This window comes from Phaethon aethereus (assembly GCF_964289735.1).
Source record: "Phaethon aethereus genome assembly, chromosome: 4".
Taxonomy (NCBI): domain Eukaryota; kingdom Metazoa; phylum Chordata; class Aves; order Phaethontiformes; family Phaethontidae; genus Phaethon; species Phaethon aethereus.
In genome coordinates, this window is record NC_138578.1 from 74,746,150 (window position 1) to 74,760,227 (window position 14,078).

The 14,078-nt window shown below is 38.2% G+C and overlaps 1 protein-coding gene across 1 annotated transcript in view; it reads right to left on the minus strand.

Moving 5' to 3' along the window:
- Window positions 1-228: 228 nt before the first annotated feature.
- HTT (huntingtin) overlaps window positions 229-14,078 on the minus strand; it is a gene marked incomplete at its 5' end in the record, with an annotated part of 84,664 nt that continues 70,814 nt past the window's right edge. Inside the window, 13 exons of the mRNA XM_081999762.1 lie at window positions 229-450; window positions 1,400-1,560; window positions 2,208-2,370; window positions 3,696-3,801; window positions 3,947-4,160; window positions 4,389-4,503; window positions 5,078-5,268; window positions 8,312-8,467; window positions 9,242-9,371; window positions 9,552-9,682; window positions 11,129-11,211; window positions 11,381-11,520; window positions 11,905-12,059. Of these exons, the coding sequence (XP_081855888.1) occupies window positions 237-450; window positions 1,400-1,560; window positions 2,208-2,370; window positions 3,696-3,801; window positions 3,947-4,160; window positions 4,389-4,503; window positions 5,078-5,268; window positions 8,312-8,467; window positions 9,242-9,371; window positions 9,552-9,682; window positions 11,129-11,211; window positions 11,381-11,520; window positions 11,905-12,059 (1,959 nt within the window). The 3' untranslated portion in view covers window positions 229-236. The remainder of the gene's footprint in view (window positions 451-1,399; window positions 1,561-2,207; window positions 2,371-3,695; window positions 3,802-3,946; window positions 4,161-4,388; window positions 4,504-5,077; window positions 5,269-8,311; window positions 8,468-9,241; window positions 9,372-9,551; window positions 9,683-11,128; window positions 11,212-11,380; window positions 11,521-11,904; window positions 12,060-14,078) is intronic.

Below are 14,078 nucleotides of genomic sequence, written 5' to 3' on the forward strand. Positions count from 1 at the left end.
AAAAACAGTGACATATTTCTTTCCACTGTGAGGTGCCCGGTGTCAACAAGAACTACAGTAGACTTTTCAGGCGGTTTCCAGTGCTGCAGAGCACTTGTCCATGCCTTCTGAAAGTAAAACTGACAGGTCCCTATTTATCACAAATGCAACCCCAGATACCTTCTTGATCTTGCATTCCCCATAATTCATATCAGATTCCAACACTAGTCATGCAGCTCCATTACACATCAGGATGTTCAACATGCTGTGATCTTGTGGACATTTTGCAAACAAGTTAGTAAGCGATGATATGGGGTTCCTGGAGATGCTACCACCTCAAACACCGACTGAAAGGCCCTCCGGTCTAATTCTTCATCTATCTGATGTCGGTAGAAGTCTATGGCCACCAAACAGAAGATATTAACATCCACTTGCTCCGATTTTCCCATTCTGCTGATAATATGTGGAAGACTGAAATACAGGTTAAGGTCGTGATATGACAGAAGTTGCTCATCTTTTGGTATAGCAGTTTTAAACACTGTTCTCCAATAAAATGGTGTATTTTTGCATTCACCAATGATGTTAGAGTGCAAAATACTGTCATGTAGCAATTAAACTGCTACTACAGAACTTCTATTTCTTCATTAACTTCACACAATTTCTTATCCCCAGAAATTCATTTTAATCTAGCAGTAGTTTTCTTTATCCACTGGAGCAAATAGTGCAATCAGCAACTCAGTTGCAACTGCTGATAGCCAAAGAGCACTGCTGAGATTAAGAGTCATTAAGAAGTTTCAAACATGACATATGGCCGCTTTTTTGCCTGGTCATGAAATGCAACAGTTATTTTTCTGCTTGTTTGTTCTTAAATAAACACAGTACTGATACCACCTATGTCTTTTGGGTGTGCCAACTTATTTGGCTGATGTCATTCCATTGCCAAAGGTCACTGCTACTGCAGTGCACTTGCAGGGCAACACTTGCAAAATACAGTATGTATGCAGAGGATAATTTTCTTTAATTTGAGTTTGTTCTTTTTTTAAAAAAATACCTTTTATCTTGCAGAAGGAATATAAAACAAAGCTTTTAAGGGTCACTGCAAACCTATCTCATGAAGCTTTTAAAAAGTCCTTCAAAGTAAGGACTTGCCCTATCATTTTGCATAGTAACAAGGAATAGATCTTAAAATAGTAGTTTATAAGATGACTTTGTTCTCATTCTCTGTTTATGAAATCTTCTTTTTTCCCCTGAAAATTGAGGCACCAATAGCACAAAGTGATACACACCACTACCAACTGCAGTTACTCTGCCTTTTTTTTGTGTGTTAAACTTGTACTCTTATCCTTCAAGGCTATTGATGTCCTTTACAGAATCACTGCATTTACCCAGAAATGGCACACATTCAGTCTTTTCAGGATACATTGCTGAAATCCATTGACTGGTGGAAGCACTGACAAAAAAACAGGAAAGACTCCACATCGCCATTGCCACAGGTGTTCTTTGTGTGAAATTAGAGAGAGACAGCATCACCCAGTCACGGACCATTGAGGACTGTCCAGTGCTATGTAGGGTCTGGAATACCTGCAAAAATATTTTACATAAGGTATGGTAGATGGACATGGGGAAGTTTAGTTTCTGTTGTAAAGGTTCTCTCCAGCTACAAAGCTCTGAGGTTCACAAAACAGATTCCTGGAGACAACTCTGAGTCTAAAGAATTAGTGAACACAATGCCTACACAAAGAGATTCTGCATGAAAGTAAGTCAGGATCCAGCTGGACTCATGACATCTGTGCCAAACTGAAGTAAGCATACAGAAATGCAAGACTTGTCTGGTGGCTCTATTTTCATAGATCAAACATGGCACACACATGCACTCTCAAGTGACACATGAGTCCAGCAAGTAGGTGCTGAAGAGCAAAATACCCAGAAGCCCAACTGAGTCCACAGGGGCTTGACTGTAGAGTTCACAAGGCCAGATGACCTGGTCTGGCTCCTTGATATCTAAAGAGTCTGAGGATCACAACTATTAATTTTCTCTTTATTTTCCTATTATCAGTGACATGGTGATTCTGGCCCTCCATGCTGCCTGCAAGACAAAGCTCACAGCAGTACAGCTCAATCCCTGCAACTGGTTTGTTAGATCTAACAAAATTGGTATTTGCCCCTCCAATTTAGCTGTCAGTTATTTAGAAATCTTCTGAAATGTTTAAAAAAAAAATAAACACTACCTTGTAAACTACTGTTGCCATGAATTGCGGGTAAGGCTGCTGATTGGATAAAAATTCTCCAATAACTTTATTCATTACGTCTTGTGGGGGGAAAAAATCATCAAGGAACTGTGGAAGGATCCGAGCCACCACTCTAGCTTCAAAAGGAAATCCCTTCCTGATCCTGAAAAAAATAAGGAACATATTTTATGATTGAATTCCAGTAAATATCTTGTTCTTTTCCAATTTAGTTGGCAATACAAAGAACATTTTACTTTCATATCTAGATAGGCAAAAAAGTCTTCATCTAATCTTACTCTAACAGTCTACCCAAAGAGGTCTATCAAAACTATTAGAAGTTTTTACAGGTGTTGTGTGTTCCCCCTCCCCTCTTAAAATAGTCAACATTTTTTGAAGCTTGGAATTGCAGAGACAAGATTTAATAACAGGAATGCTAAAAAAAATAAACAAGAACAAAAAAGGACAGGGAGATCACTGCTCCTAGTTATCAGAGAAAAGACCATTTATAAGCAGAACACTCATTTCCATTAATAACATCTTTGCATTTTTTTTATTAAAGACCAGGATGACCAATATTTTGAACAGGAAAAGCAAGTTGCACTGCACTTTAAGGAGGGGAAAAGATACTCCAACTTAAAGACAATTTTACTTAAATAACACTGATTGGAAAATCTTCCTAATAAAGGCTGCACCTGTTGATGTGTCACGATCATGTTAGCATCTTGTGATTATTCCCTGCAAAAGTTATTTTCTGCTTATAGTATTCATGTTTGTTCCACTAACTCCTTGGAGTGCTATTTTCAAAAGCACTCAAGCACTGTTCTACTTCTGTTCTCAGAGTGCAGAAGTGAAACCCTCATCCAGTTTTATGGAAAAACCACTGAACACTTTGAAAAATGTAAACCATTATCCCACAAACTACTATGCAAAATCTAACATGCTATGCTCACTTAAGACAGCTTGGGATTGTCAGATCAGAACAAAGGTCTTGAAATATTTCCATTAAATGAGTTCCATGTGAATACAGAAGTTTCACTGTACTCTTCCACTACAATTACTTAACAGCCTTGGAAAGAGCAACACTTTGGTGGGGGAAGGGGAAAAAGGTTTTAAACTCTTAGGGTGGTTTGAAAGATTATTTCCCATAAACTGGATTTATATCCTTGATTATGCAGAAGACATCCTGAAAAGTGCTTAAGAGTTTGACCTGAAGGGAGCTGGAAATACATTTATAAAGTATTATGGTTTGTGCAACACCGTATCAGTTAGGACATGTCTGTTTTCCATTTACATTCCTGTACATTTGTGCTGCCTTCAGCAGTTCCATCAGTGTTACTGTGTATACTAGAAGTATCAATTTTAAGCAATGGTAAGCAGAGAAACATCATTAATTAAATATTAGAACCGTCAAAGACAGAAGTGACCCCACAGTGCCAAGCAGAATCATTTCCCTCCTAGTGCCCCATTACACATGTTTTATCCTCTTACCTATCAAAAAGGACAGATACTCGTTCCATAGCTACGATCACAGATTCACTGTCAGGAGCAGCAGGATTTCCATCTGTGCTACGACTGGGGCTGATCTTTTCCTTTCCTAAGTCAAAATAATTTGTTATAAATTTACTGTGAATGCTAAAATAAGACCTTTTTATCCTTGTTAACAAAAATAAATGAAGAAAATTAGAACTGTTGGTAAGCTAAGTCTCTCAGCACATGAAAGGTTTAAAAAAAGTAAATACCTGTGTACATGCAAGTCAGCATTAATCCAAGCGCTGCCATTGCTCTGTGGGGGCTCTGCACATTCACTCTGTCAACACTCAGTTTAACTAGCGATTCACTATCCAGCCTAGAAAGTTGCTCTGAAAGAAGGAGTCGTTCTAATCCTCTCAGGACGCAATGATAAATAATAGATGGCGTTGATTCATCACTTCCAGACACCATGACTCCACACATCTGAAATAAAGAAAAGAGTCAACTGCCTGTTTTTTGAGGTGTATTTAGGTCATCTTCTACCACCATACCACGGCAGCTAGTATAGAACTGCATCAGGCATTAAGAAAACCTGACTAAACCAAACCCAAAATCATACCTACACCACAATAATGAAGTTAAGTGTTAAAGATAGCTATGTGGTTATCCCAGGCTACATGACCACCTGTGATTGAAGGCATCACAACATACCTGTATAATTCCTGCAGAGAATTCAGGCCCTACATCAAGTGGGTAATTCTCCATCAAATAGAAAGCAGCTGCACACATCACCAAGATGTGCTGTTGGTTATGGATATTCACACAACTGTAAATAAGCAAAAACACTAGTAGTCACTTACATCAAAGTTGTCTAAGTCACAAATAGATACGATATAAACAATCCTTAGAAACACTAAGTATTTTTTCACATGATATTTATGCATTCTTTAAAAATCACACAAAGTATCAACAAGATGCCATAAGAGAGCACTGGTTATCATGGAAATGCAGTGCAACACCAGAAATTTTTCAGCAATGTAATTAGAAGCTATCATTGCCTGACTTATTTAGGAGAAAAACTTCATTACTGATCCTGCAAGTCTTTAAAGAGTGTGCCTTCTGATAGAAAAATAAGGTTTAGGGAACACAATTTACCAAAGAGACAACAGACTTGAGCTATCAAACAGTTTCCTCACCCTCAAATATTCTTGTGTTTCCGTTAATCAAACCTAAAATTGGCTGATAAGCTTAATTCGCAAGATTTCAATGAAATGCCAAAAACCTGTTTGATACAACGGCCTGCTCTAAAACACACTGACAACAGCAATCCATAAAGAGCTCTTCTGTTCACACATAAGCATGCAACAGTTCAGGGTGGGGAAAAGGGAGAAGAGTCTTACTGTGCCACTCCTCTCAAATTGGAGAGCAGATACTCGCTGATAGTTGGAATCAGTTGCTTTGCTGTCTCATCAAGCAAGTCACACTCAAGGATATAAAGAACTCCATGCAGAGCTCCAATCCGGCTTGGCATATGGGTACTTCTTAGGGTTGATTCCAGAAGTCGACTTACTGGTTCAGCCACAGCTTTATCCTAATACATCCAACAAGAGTGTTCATTAGAAGTCAACACTGGTTCAATACTGGTGAATCCTGTCATTTGGAAATACTTGGAACAAATTAAAGAGCAGAGAATATGGCATGAACCAGAGTCTTGCTTAAAACTCCTTTGAATCGTATGTCACAAGATTAATATCATCAGATAAGAGATGACTTGCAGATTAACTAGTAAACTAATGCTAACGCTACTTTATCTTACCTGTAAAAAGTAATCTCATGATTTAAAGCTAAAAAAACCCAAGATGAGCATTAGTTCAATCAATAGCATGTACTAGTAAGAATCCTCTACATATAGGACTTGGATGGTTGGAATTTTCTGGCCTTCCAGCTAACCATAAAGGATGCTTCCCTCTAGAAGCTGACTGGTAGATGCTTATAGTCTGCATCCAAAAAGAATACCTTGCCATCCACTCAACTCATAGTACAGCGTTGCATTTATTTGTTCTGAGACCACTGGCACTCAGAACTACGCATCCTTCTCTCCATGATCACTCTCATGATCTGGATGAGGAGATTGAGTGCATCCTCAGTAAGTTTGCAGATGACACCAAGTTGGGCAGGAGTGTTGATCTGCTTGAGGGTAAGAAGGCTCTACAGAGGGATCTCGACAGGCTGAATCAATGGGCCAACATCAACTGTACGAGGTTCAACAAGGCTAAATGCTGGGTCACAACAACCCCATGCAACGCTACAGTCTTGAGGAAGAGTGGCTGGAGAGCTGCCCAGCAGAAAAGGACCTGGGGGATGTCGGTCAACAGCTGGCTGAATATGAGCCAGCAGCATGCCCAGGTGGCCAAGAAAGCCAACAGCACCCTGGCCTGTATCAGAAATCGTGTGGCCAGTAGGACCCAGGAAGAGATTGTACCCCTGTGCTCGGCACTGGTGAGGCTGCACCTTGAATCCTGTGTTCAGTTTTGGGCCCCTCACTACAAGAAGGATGTTGAGGTGCTGGAGCGTGTCCAGAGAAGGGCAACAAAGCTGGTGAAGAGTCTGGAGAACAAGTGTTATGAGGAGCAGCTGAGGGAACTGAGGTTGTTCAGTCTGGAGAAGAGGAGGCTGAGGGGAGACCTTACCGCGCTCTACAACTACCTGAAAGGGGATTTTATTAAGGTGCATGTTGGTCTCTTCTCCCAAACGACAAGCAATAGGATGAGGGGAAACTGCCTCAAGTTGCACCGGGGGCGTTTTAGATTGGATATCAGGGAAAATTTATTCACCGAAAGGGTTGTCAAGCATTGAAACAGGCTCCCCAGGGAAGTGGTTGAGTCACCATCCCTGGAGCTAATTTAAAAACATGTAGATGTGGTGTTTAGGGACATGGTTTAGTGGACTTGGTAGTCTTAGGTTAAGGGTTGGACTCTATAATCTTAAGGGTTTTTTCCAGCCTAAATGATTCTGTGGTTCTACGTTTAGTCTTCAAACATCAAGCTCGTATCAGGTACTTTACTCCCTGTTATCAAAGTACAAAAATGTACTGGAATATGCAAAACCTATTCTAAACTGTTAGATTTGAGAAGTCTTTTTCTTACAATCTGTTTTAAGAATTTCATAGAAGGTGTTTGTTTTGCATTGTCCTTGCATTCATGAAGTATCTGAGAGACAGGCCTGCGGGAGGAGGATGGACTTCACAATTCTATGAGAGTTATATTCCGAAGCCATTTATTGTCTTGTCCGACTCCAATATATATCATAATTTTCGCTTAGTCACTGCGCACACACTCATGATTGGTTACAGCTTGTTACACACAGTATTGCAATTGGCTATATACAAAATATCACGCGCTGTCCACACGCCTCTCACACAGTCAGGATTCACTGCCTGCAGGTGTTCCTGTTTTCCTCGCTTCTTCTTAGTTGTTTATCACAGCTCCTTCTCCTCAAGGCCGAGCCGTGCAGATATCCAGCTGTTCACCAGCTTCTCAGTGCCACAGCTCCTTCTCCTTAAGGTCGAGCCGTGCAGATCAACGCCACAGCTCCTTCTCCTTAAGGTCGAGCCGTGCAGGGTGATCCCAACACAGGCCAGTTTTACAGTTTGGGCTCTCTAGTTGCTCTTTTTAAGCAGATTTTCTCCATAACTGAGCACAGGACAACAAGCAACCCTTGACGGAATTAACGTTTTCTTCCCCTCCCACTAACCTGTTATATTCAGCTGCTTTCTTGCAAGAAGGTGTTCACTGAGTGGGAAATTACAGCCTAGTCAGAATAATCTGATCTCTAAACTGCTTCTGCACATTTGGCATTACTTTCACATCCTTCCTTTGCACAGTTGCTGTTACAATAGCTACTGGAAGCTCTATCCCAAAAGTCTTCCAAAATTTTTCTTATCACTGTTACACAGAGAGTTTTTTATTAGTCTTAGAGAGAGCTTCTAGAAATACTAACTCCTTCCAAAAGAATTTGTAATTTTTTTCCTAAATATTTGCACTCTGAAATGTCCGTTGAAAAATACTACTGCTCTCTGGTCTACAGATTTAGAGCAACATATTTCATTAAATAACTTGCATTACTAATGTTCTTTCCCTAAATACAGAACAATGCAGTGGAGGAAAGCAAAGTGGGGGAAAGAAAAGGGATACCTGACTATCACACTACACATTCATCACATGCACTGCCCCAGCCTCTCATGAGATTATAGCCATTCACCTGTAACACAAATCTAGCATTGGCTGTTCCACAGTCCTCATTTCTGCCCGGAAATGTAACAAATGAGTCCAGGACAAAGGTAACAAACAAATAAGATAATCCAAAAAGCACATTAAATTAAGCTCAAACCTCAAAAAAACCCCAAACTAAACAATGTTTCTGTTTGAATATAGGGCAACTGGAGATGATGTTTGCAACCTCTGAAAGCCCAGAATACATATCCTATTACTTCTTACAGGCATACAGATCAGCTAAAGGATTTTCTTAGGGACAAAACGCTCTTACCAAGTACATCAGATTTTGCAGCAGAAGCTAAGAACGAGTTAACCCAGACACTCACGAATTTGCAACAAGTTCCCATGAGAATTTCTTACCATTCCAAGAACAGCAGCAGCTTTACAAGTGGCTGGTATCAAATACTGTACAAGAATCTCATCTTCTGATGGATGCACCTTTCGCAATTCTGTCAATGTTGTATACATCATCTCAAACTGATTCCTTTCTGTAAATAAGTCCGATACTGCCAGAAGCTGTACACAGAATTGAATATAAAAAAGCCCATTAGCAGACAGACAAAAATTGACTTTCCCTTCTGTTATAATTGTCAGCAAAAGATTCCTCTATCAATCTATTAAATGAGTAAACATTAACTCAAATGTCTGCAATAACTGTTGTTAACTTGTCCAGAATTAATTCCACCATTCATCTCTGATAACAACTGCCTTCAAATGGTCCTTTTTTCCAACATGTTTACCAAACCAAATCCACTATAGTTAGTCTGGAAAATGAACAAACATTGCCATTTACAATGTACTAAGATATCACACAACACACAATACATATTCTCTTGCAAGGAGAGTTTAATTTTAAGTCTCTTATAGTAGTGAATAATGGCTATCAAGACACATTGCACACCTGTGTTCTTTATGTTTGGTTCTACACTTCAATAGGCAATTTAATCCATCTTTGTTTTGTTACAAAGAGATAGGATAAGCAAAATCCTGAAATCTACTTTGTGTCTTTTACTTGACTACTTTAGCAAGTAGTCAAGTAAAATACTATCATTAAGTGACAATAAAGTGTTTGTAATGTAGTAGCAGAATATGCAATACAAATGCCTATATAGTTTAAAATAGTATAATGTTGTAGTTGTTCAAGTTATATTTCTGCACTACCCATATAATAGCACTGCCAAGAAAAATCATATTTCCCACATATTAAAAGATGCTTTACAAAAGCTGCTTAGCTCTGAATATTTGGTAACAAATACTCCATTACAACTCTGAATAACAGTTTAGACTTACTGATCGCACCACTTCGCTAATCAAAATGACTGGTGTTCTCTTGCTAGGGTTTGATGGCAATATCCACTGACTGTACAGTTCAAGCAAGAATTGAGAACAAGAATGTATATCTACACCAGCCCGGTGTTTCCTGCAAGGCACAATAAGTAAGTGTTAAAATGGCTGTTCTTAAGCCCTGCTGAAGTACTTGATTTGAAATAATAGTTATTTACCAGCATCCAATCCGTAAAGCCAGCTTACTGAACTCAGCACAAAGAGATAAAAGCTTACTGCTAAGTCAAAGGAGAGACAAGAAAAAAAAAGAAGACACCTGGTGTTAACAGGAGAGGTTGGTGGCGAGGAAGGAGCAGGTATATCATTCTCATCTTCTTCATCCTCACCCCACTCTTCTTCTCTCAATGGAGTGATGTTATTTCCTAACCATATCGAGTGTATCGAGACCTTGCAACATGAAAAACAAGAAAAAATAAGGAAAATAGAAAAGCATGACATTTAACATCCTTGTAGTCAAGAGTATAAAATCTTAGAAGTCCAATATGTTCCTTATTTAAATGACAGGCAACAAACACAGAGCCTCAAATAACATTTACATGAACTGCACGTCACGCAGTATTTTTTCCTTTTATTTTAACCTTTTTCAACATCTTAGTTTTACTCACTTTAAACTGTATGGCACAGCAAAAACAGCAGCACTGTGCTTGGTAGAGCAATACAGGTGATGCTGAAAGTAGCATCTGGCTATAACTTGTAAGCACGCACTAACCATAAAACAGCATATCTGACTGCAATATAACCTTTCTTCTGAAACCAGACAAGACTAAGATTTCAAGTCCTTTGACTCAGGCTAGATAAACAGTTCTCTACAAAGAACTTCTTCGCTCTTTTTTAAGTTTTCCTTATAAAATTAAAGTTTGAGAACAATAACCTGCTGATGGTATTTCACAAATGATCTGTCTGAAGATTCCAAAACAAAATCAGCACTTCCTGTGTTTCAATACAGATATTACTTCTTCCTCTAAAGTTACTTATTTTACATAGCTCAAGACTTTTTTTTGGACCAAAAATTAACCCTTACATAGAATTTTTTTCCATGTTAAGCAAATATATACCCACATTTATTTATTTTTCAAGCAGTATGTCATATGCCTAGTATTGTTATAGACTTAACAGTTTTTGTAAAAAACGTGTAGGGTCTGTAAACCTGCAAATTCAAGCCATTTAGAATCTCAAGAGAACATACAGACACCTACAGACAGACAAATGATCGTTTAGTCTTCCCTATGCAAAAGATTCCTCAAGAAAAATGTTATCTGAGTTTAGTATTTAAGTTTTTTTCACTAATACATACTATTGAAATAGTGAAACAAGTATTACATTTAAAACTTATATGTAATTTATATAAAGATTAATTTTTCAAGGAGATAAATAACTGGATAAGGACTATTTTTTAACTCACTGTATGTAGTGCTAACTTTCCAACTAACATCATCCAGTGAAACTTAAGTCCCTACACTGGGTTTATTTAAAATTAAAACATTGTTTAATTTATGTCCAGCGATTTTTCATTTCCTAAGGACTACTGCAAGTATGCAGTATCAAATTAAAATCCAACAGTTAAAGTGGAAGCTAACACTACAAGGGCTCTTTAACACACAAGGCTGAAAAGTACAACTTAGTAAATGGCTCATGGGTAGACCTCACACGCACAAGCAAAAATTCCATGAGAGGTGGGACAGTTGGCTGAGAGGAATCACCCAGTTATGATCTACCCTGCATCACTCAGGCTTTCAGTTTACATTTGTTGTTAAGCAATACCTCTTAACTGGATTTTCACAAACTGGAAAAAACATACTAGAAGTCAAGTTCAAAGTTAAGGTTTTAACAAACCTGTCCCAGTTTATAATCCATATCTCCTATTTCTCGTTCAGTATTGATCTGCAGTAAGAGTTTTTCATGGCTGATAAGAGCACCTGTTACAAAACAGAAGACAAGTTTTTAAAGCATGCATAGCAAAGTAGATGTGAACATGGCTTCATTGCCTGCAAACTGGATTTCAAATAAATTCCTAAGAGTATCTTTCCTGGTTTTTAAATGTAAAATAAATTCACTGTCCCCTTCTCCCCACACACAGGTACTTACCTGTAGTAGCAGGAGAAAGTGATGGAACAGGGTCCCAAGCTTGGTATAAGTGATGAGTAGCAATATTATCTCTCTTAGATACCATTGCTTGGATTTCCTGTTCAACAATTCCCCTGATAATACTTAGTCTCCTCCCAAACCTGAAAGCCCAAAAGAAATCAATTTAAGCAGATTTTCCCTTTAACATTTTTGTGCAAGTCTGACTAGCTTACTCTACAACGTTATGTGTCTATGCTTATTTTCATTATCAGGGATGCCAAAACTGAGAAATGTTGAGAAGTACATTCTGCACACTGTTTACTAGATTTTAATAAGATATTGTCTTTTTCAGATATTGTCTTTTAACTCAGCAGGTTCATGATGCTAAGTCCATGTAACTTCTATGTAAACAGATCCACCCGTATACACCCTTGCTTAGAAAATACAGTCTATACATATTGTTGCTACAGCTAGATTAAGCAGTTGTAATTATGTATTAATCACAAGTATAACTTTTATGCATTTTAGAGCAAGTAAAAAAATACCTTGTGTCCAGAGCTTTTAAAGCTTTGTTGCGGGGCTGCTGTTCCAAACAGCTAACTGCTGGATTGCCTGCAACAGGTATTGTCATTGCACTCAGCACCAAGGAAGTTATAGCTTGTACTGCAAGAACATTAATTTGGGTCCTCTCTGTATCTTCCTGTAAAATGAACTTACTGTAATTTGAATTGTAAAAATAAGAATCCTGAAAGCCCTAAATATCAGTTGGTCACCTTCCACTAAATTATCGTTAATAAATCTGACATCTAGGTTTCTTCCCATCCAGAAGGCTAGCTGACATAAGCAATGCACACAAAGCACTGTGACTGTAGCAGCAACACATCCTTCCACTTCATCAGCCATTCGGCATGCATCCTCTCTTATCTCAACAGCATTACAACCTCAAGATGTCCATTTCAGAACTTTCAAAGTGTTTAGTTTCTCTGTTTGTATCTACCCATTAGCTACCTGTTGAAACAAAGTACCAAAAAGGACAAATCTGAGTTGGAAACTCTTCAGAGAAAGATCCATGTTAACTGTTTTTAGTAACTACCTGTTTAGGAACAAAACTCAACCTCATCATGAAATTTCAGCAGCATTTTCCCTGGACATCATTATCCACACACATCCAATGTTTCTTCTAAACCAAGATATAACACATTCAGTATTTAGCACCACCGTAAAAGTGTGAGAAAACTCTAACGCAACTTTCTTAAAATATTTGGTTAGATTCGGTCTATTATTCACACTTGAGGCACTCCCATTTTTCCCAAACAGAAGTATTTAGAACTACACACATTGTATCAAGTACTTTTCCACTGTAAATCACCACCTCTGTAGTAGTCCCTTTCTTTCCCTTTTAAAAAAAATCTCTTAAAATAAACTTCTGACACTGTGGGTTGTAACTCATTCTCCCTGTGCTGATGGTAGCAAGAATCCTCACAGTACATTGACTAAATCAGGTTTTTTTACAAACTAAAATTAGAACAGCACAAGCACTTGCAGATTCTGAACTGGCAGAATGTTTCTCAGTTTTTGCTTTTGTTGTATCGATTCTGATTCCTTCTTGAAAGTATCAGACCACAAAAAAGTCTGAACATTCTTAGAAAATGTACGATGGTAACAAATTTTCAACTCTTTTTTCAAAAAGTAAATTTATAATAGTGCTTAAAATGTTTGCAATTTTGAACATATTAGTTTTCCTTGGAAAGTAAAGGAGCAGTATTTCTCCTATTCTAGAAATAAACGTTCTCTACATGACAAATAAGGAACTACCAATAACTAGGTTGCCTTAAGTCTCATCCAACATGGCCATTATGTAGAATAGAGTTAAGTAAAAATGTAGAAAAAAGTAAAAAATTCTGCACACTGCACAAGTGTCCAAATCGGTCTAACAGAAAATGCTAACCCAGGGAATAGGGGTGATGACACTCTACTCCTTTTTAGAGTCTGACACCTAGGAAGCAAGGGAAACAAATGCCTTTGTCTGCTACCCAGGATCCAGTATTCAGTCATCTTTCCTCCGAACTCTTCAAAAATGCTTTAGGCTCTGCACCTACCATCAGGTTCACAATCTGGGAGTGAACGCTGTATGACGTTTCATGTCAGAGCTAGAACCTATTAAGCAGGTTAAGACACCTGAAGAGGCAAAGTCTCTTTTGCGATAGCGAAGTCCACTCTCATCTTTGCTTTTGGTATAGATAAATTTCTTCAGCTCTGATCCCCAAACGTCCTCCACTGAATTTTGAACACTTACCTGAGGCATCAAAGTTAGAAGCCCAGATATGCAATATACAGTCTATAACTGGGAGCAAGAGACATAGGCATACATCTCAAGGTCAATTAATTTCTAGTCAAGAATCTTACAAAAATAATCTTACCAAAGAAACTCCATTGAAGTGGGATTATTAGATAGCACAGATAATTGCAGTAATACATACTAGTTGCAGTTAACTAGTATATTTCCTAAAGGCACAGTTCTTGCATATTGTTTCTCTAAGGTTTTGGAGTTCCTAAAGTCAAACATCTAGCCAAGCAAACTTTGAACTGTGTGTGTGTTGAGTGACATAATATAAAGTTGAAACAGCTTCACTAAAATTTTTCTATGCTATTTGCATGTTTGCAGAAGCTTTAAGCCACAAGATGGATGTGTCTGAACTCAGAGGGTTATGAAGACAAG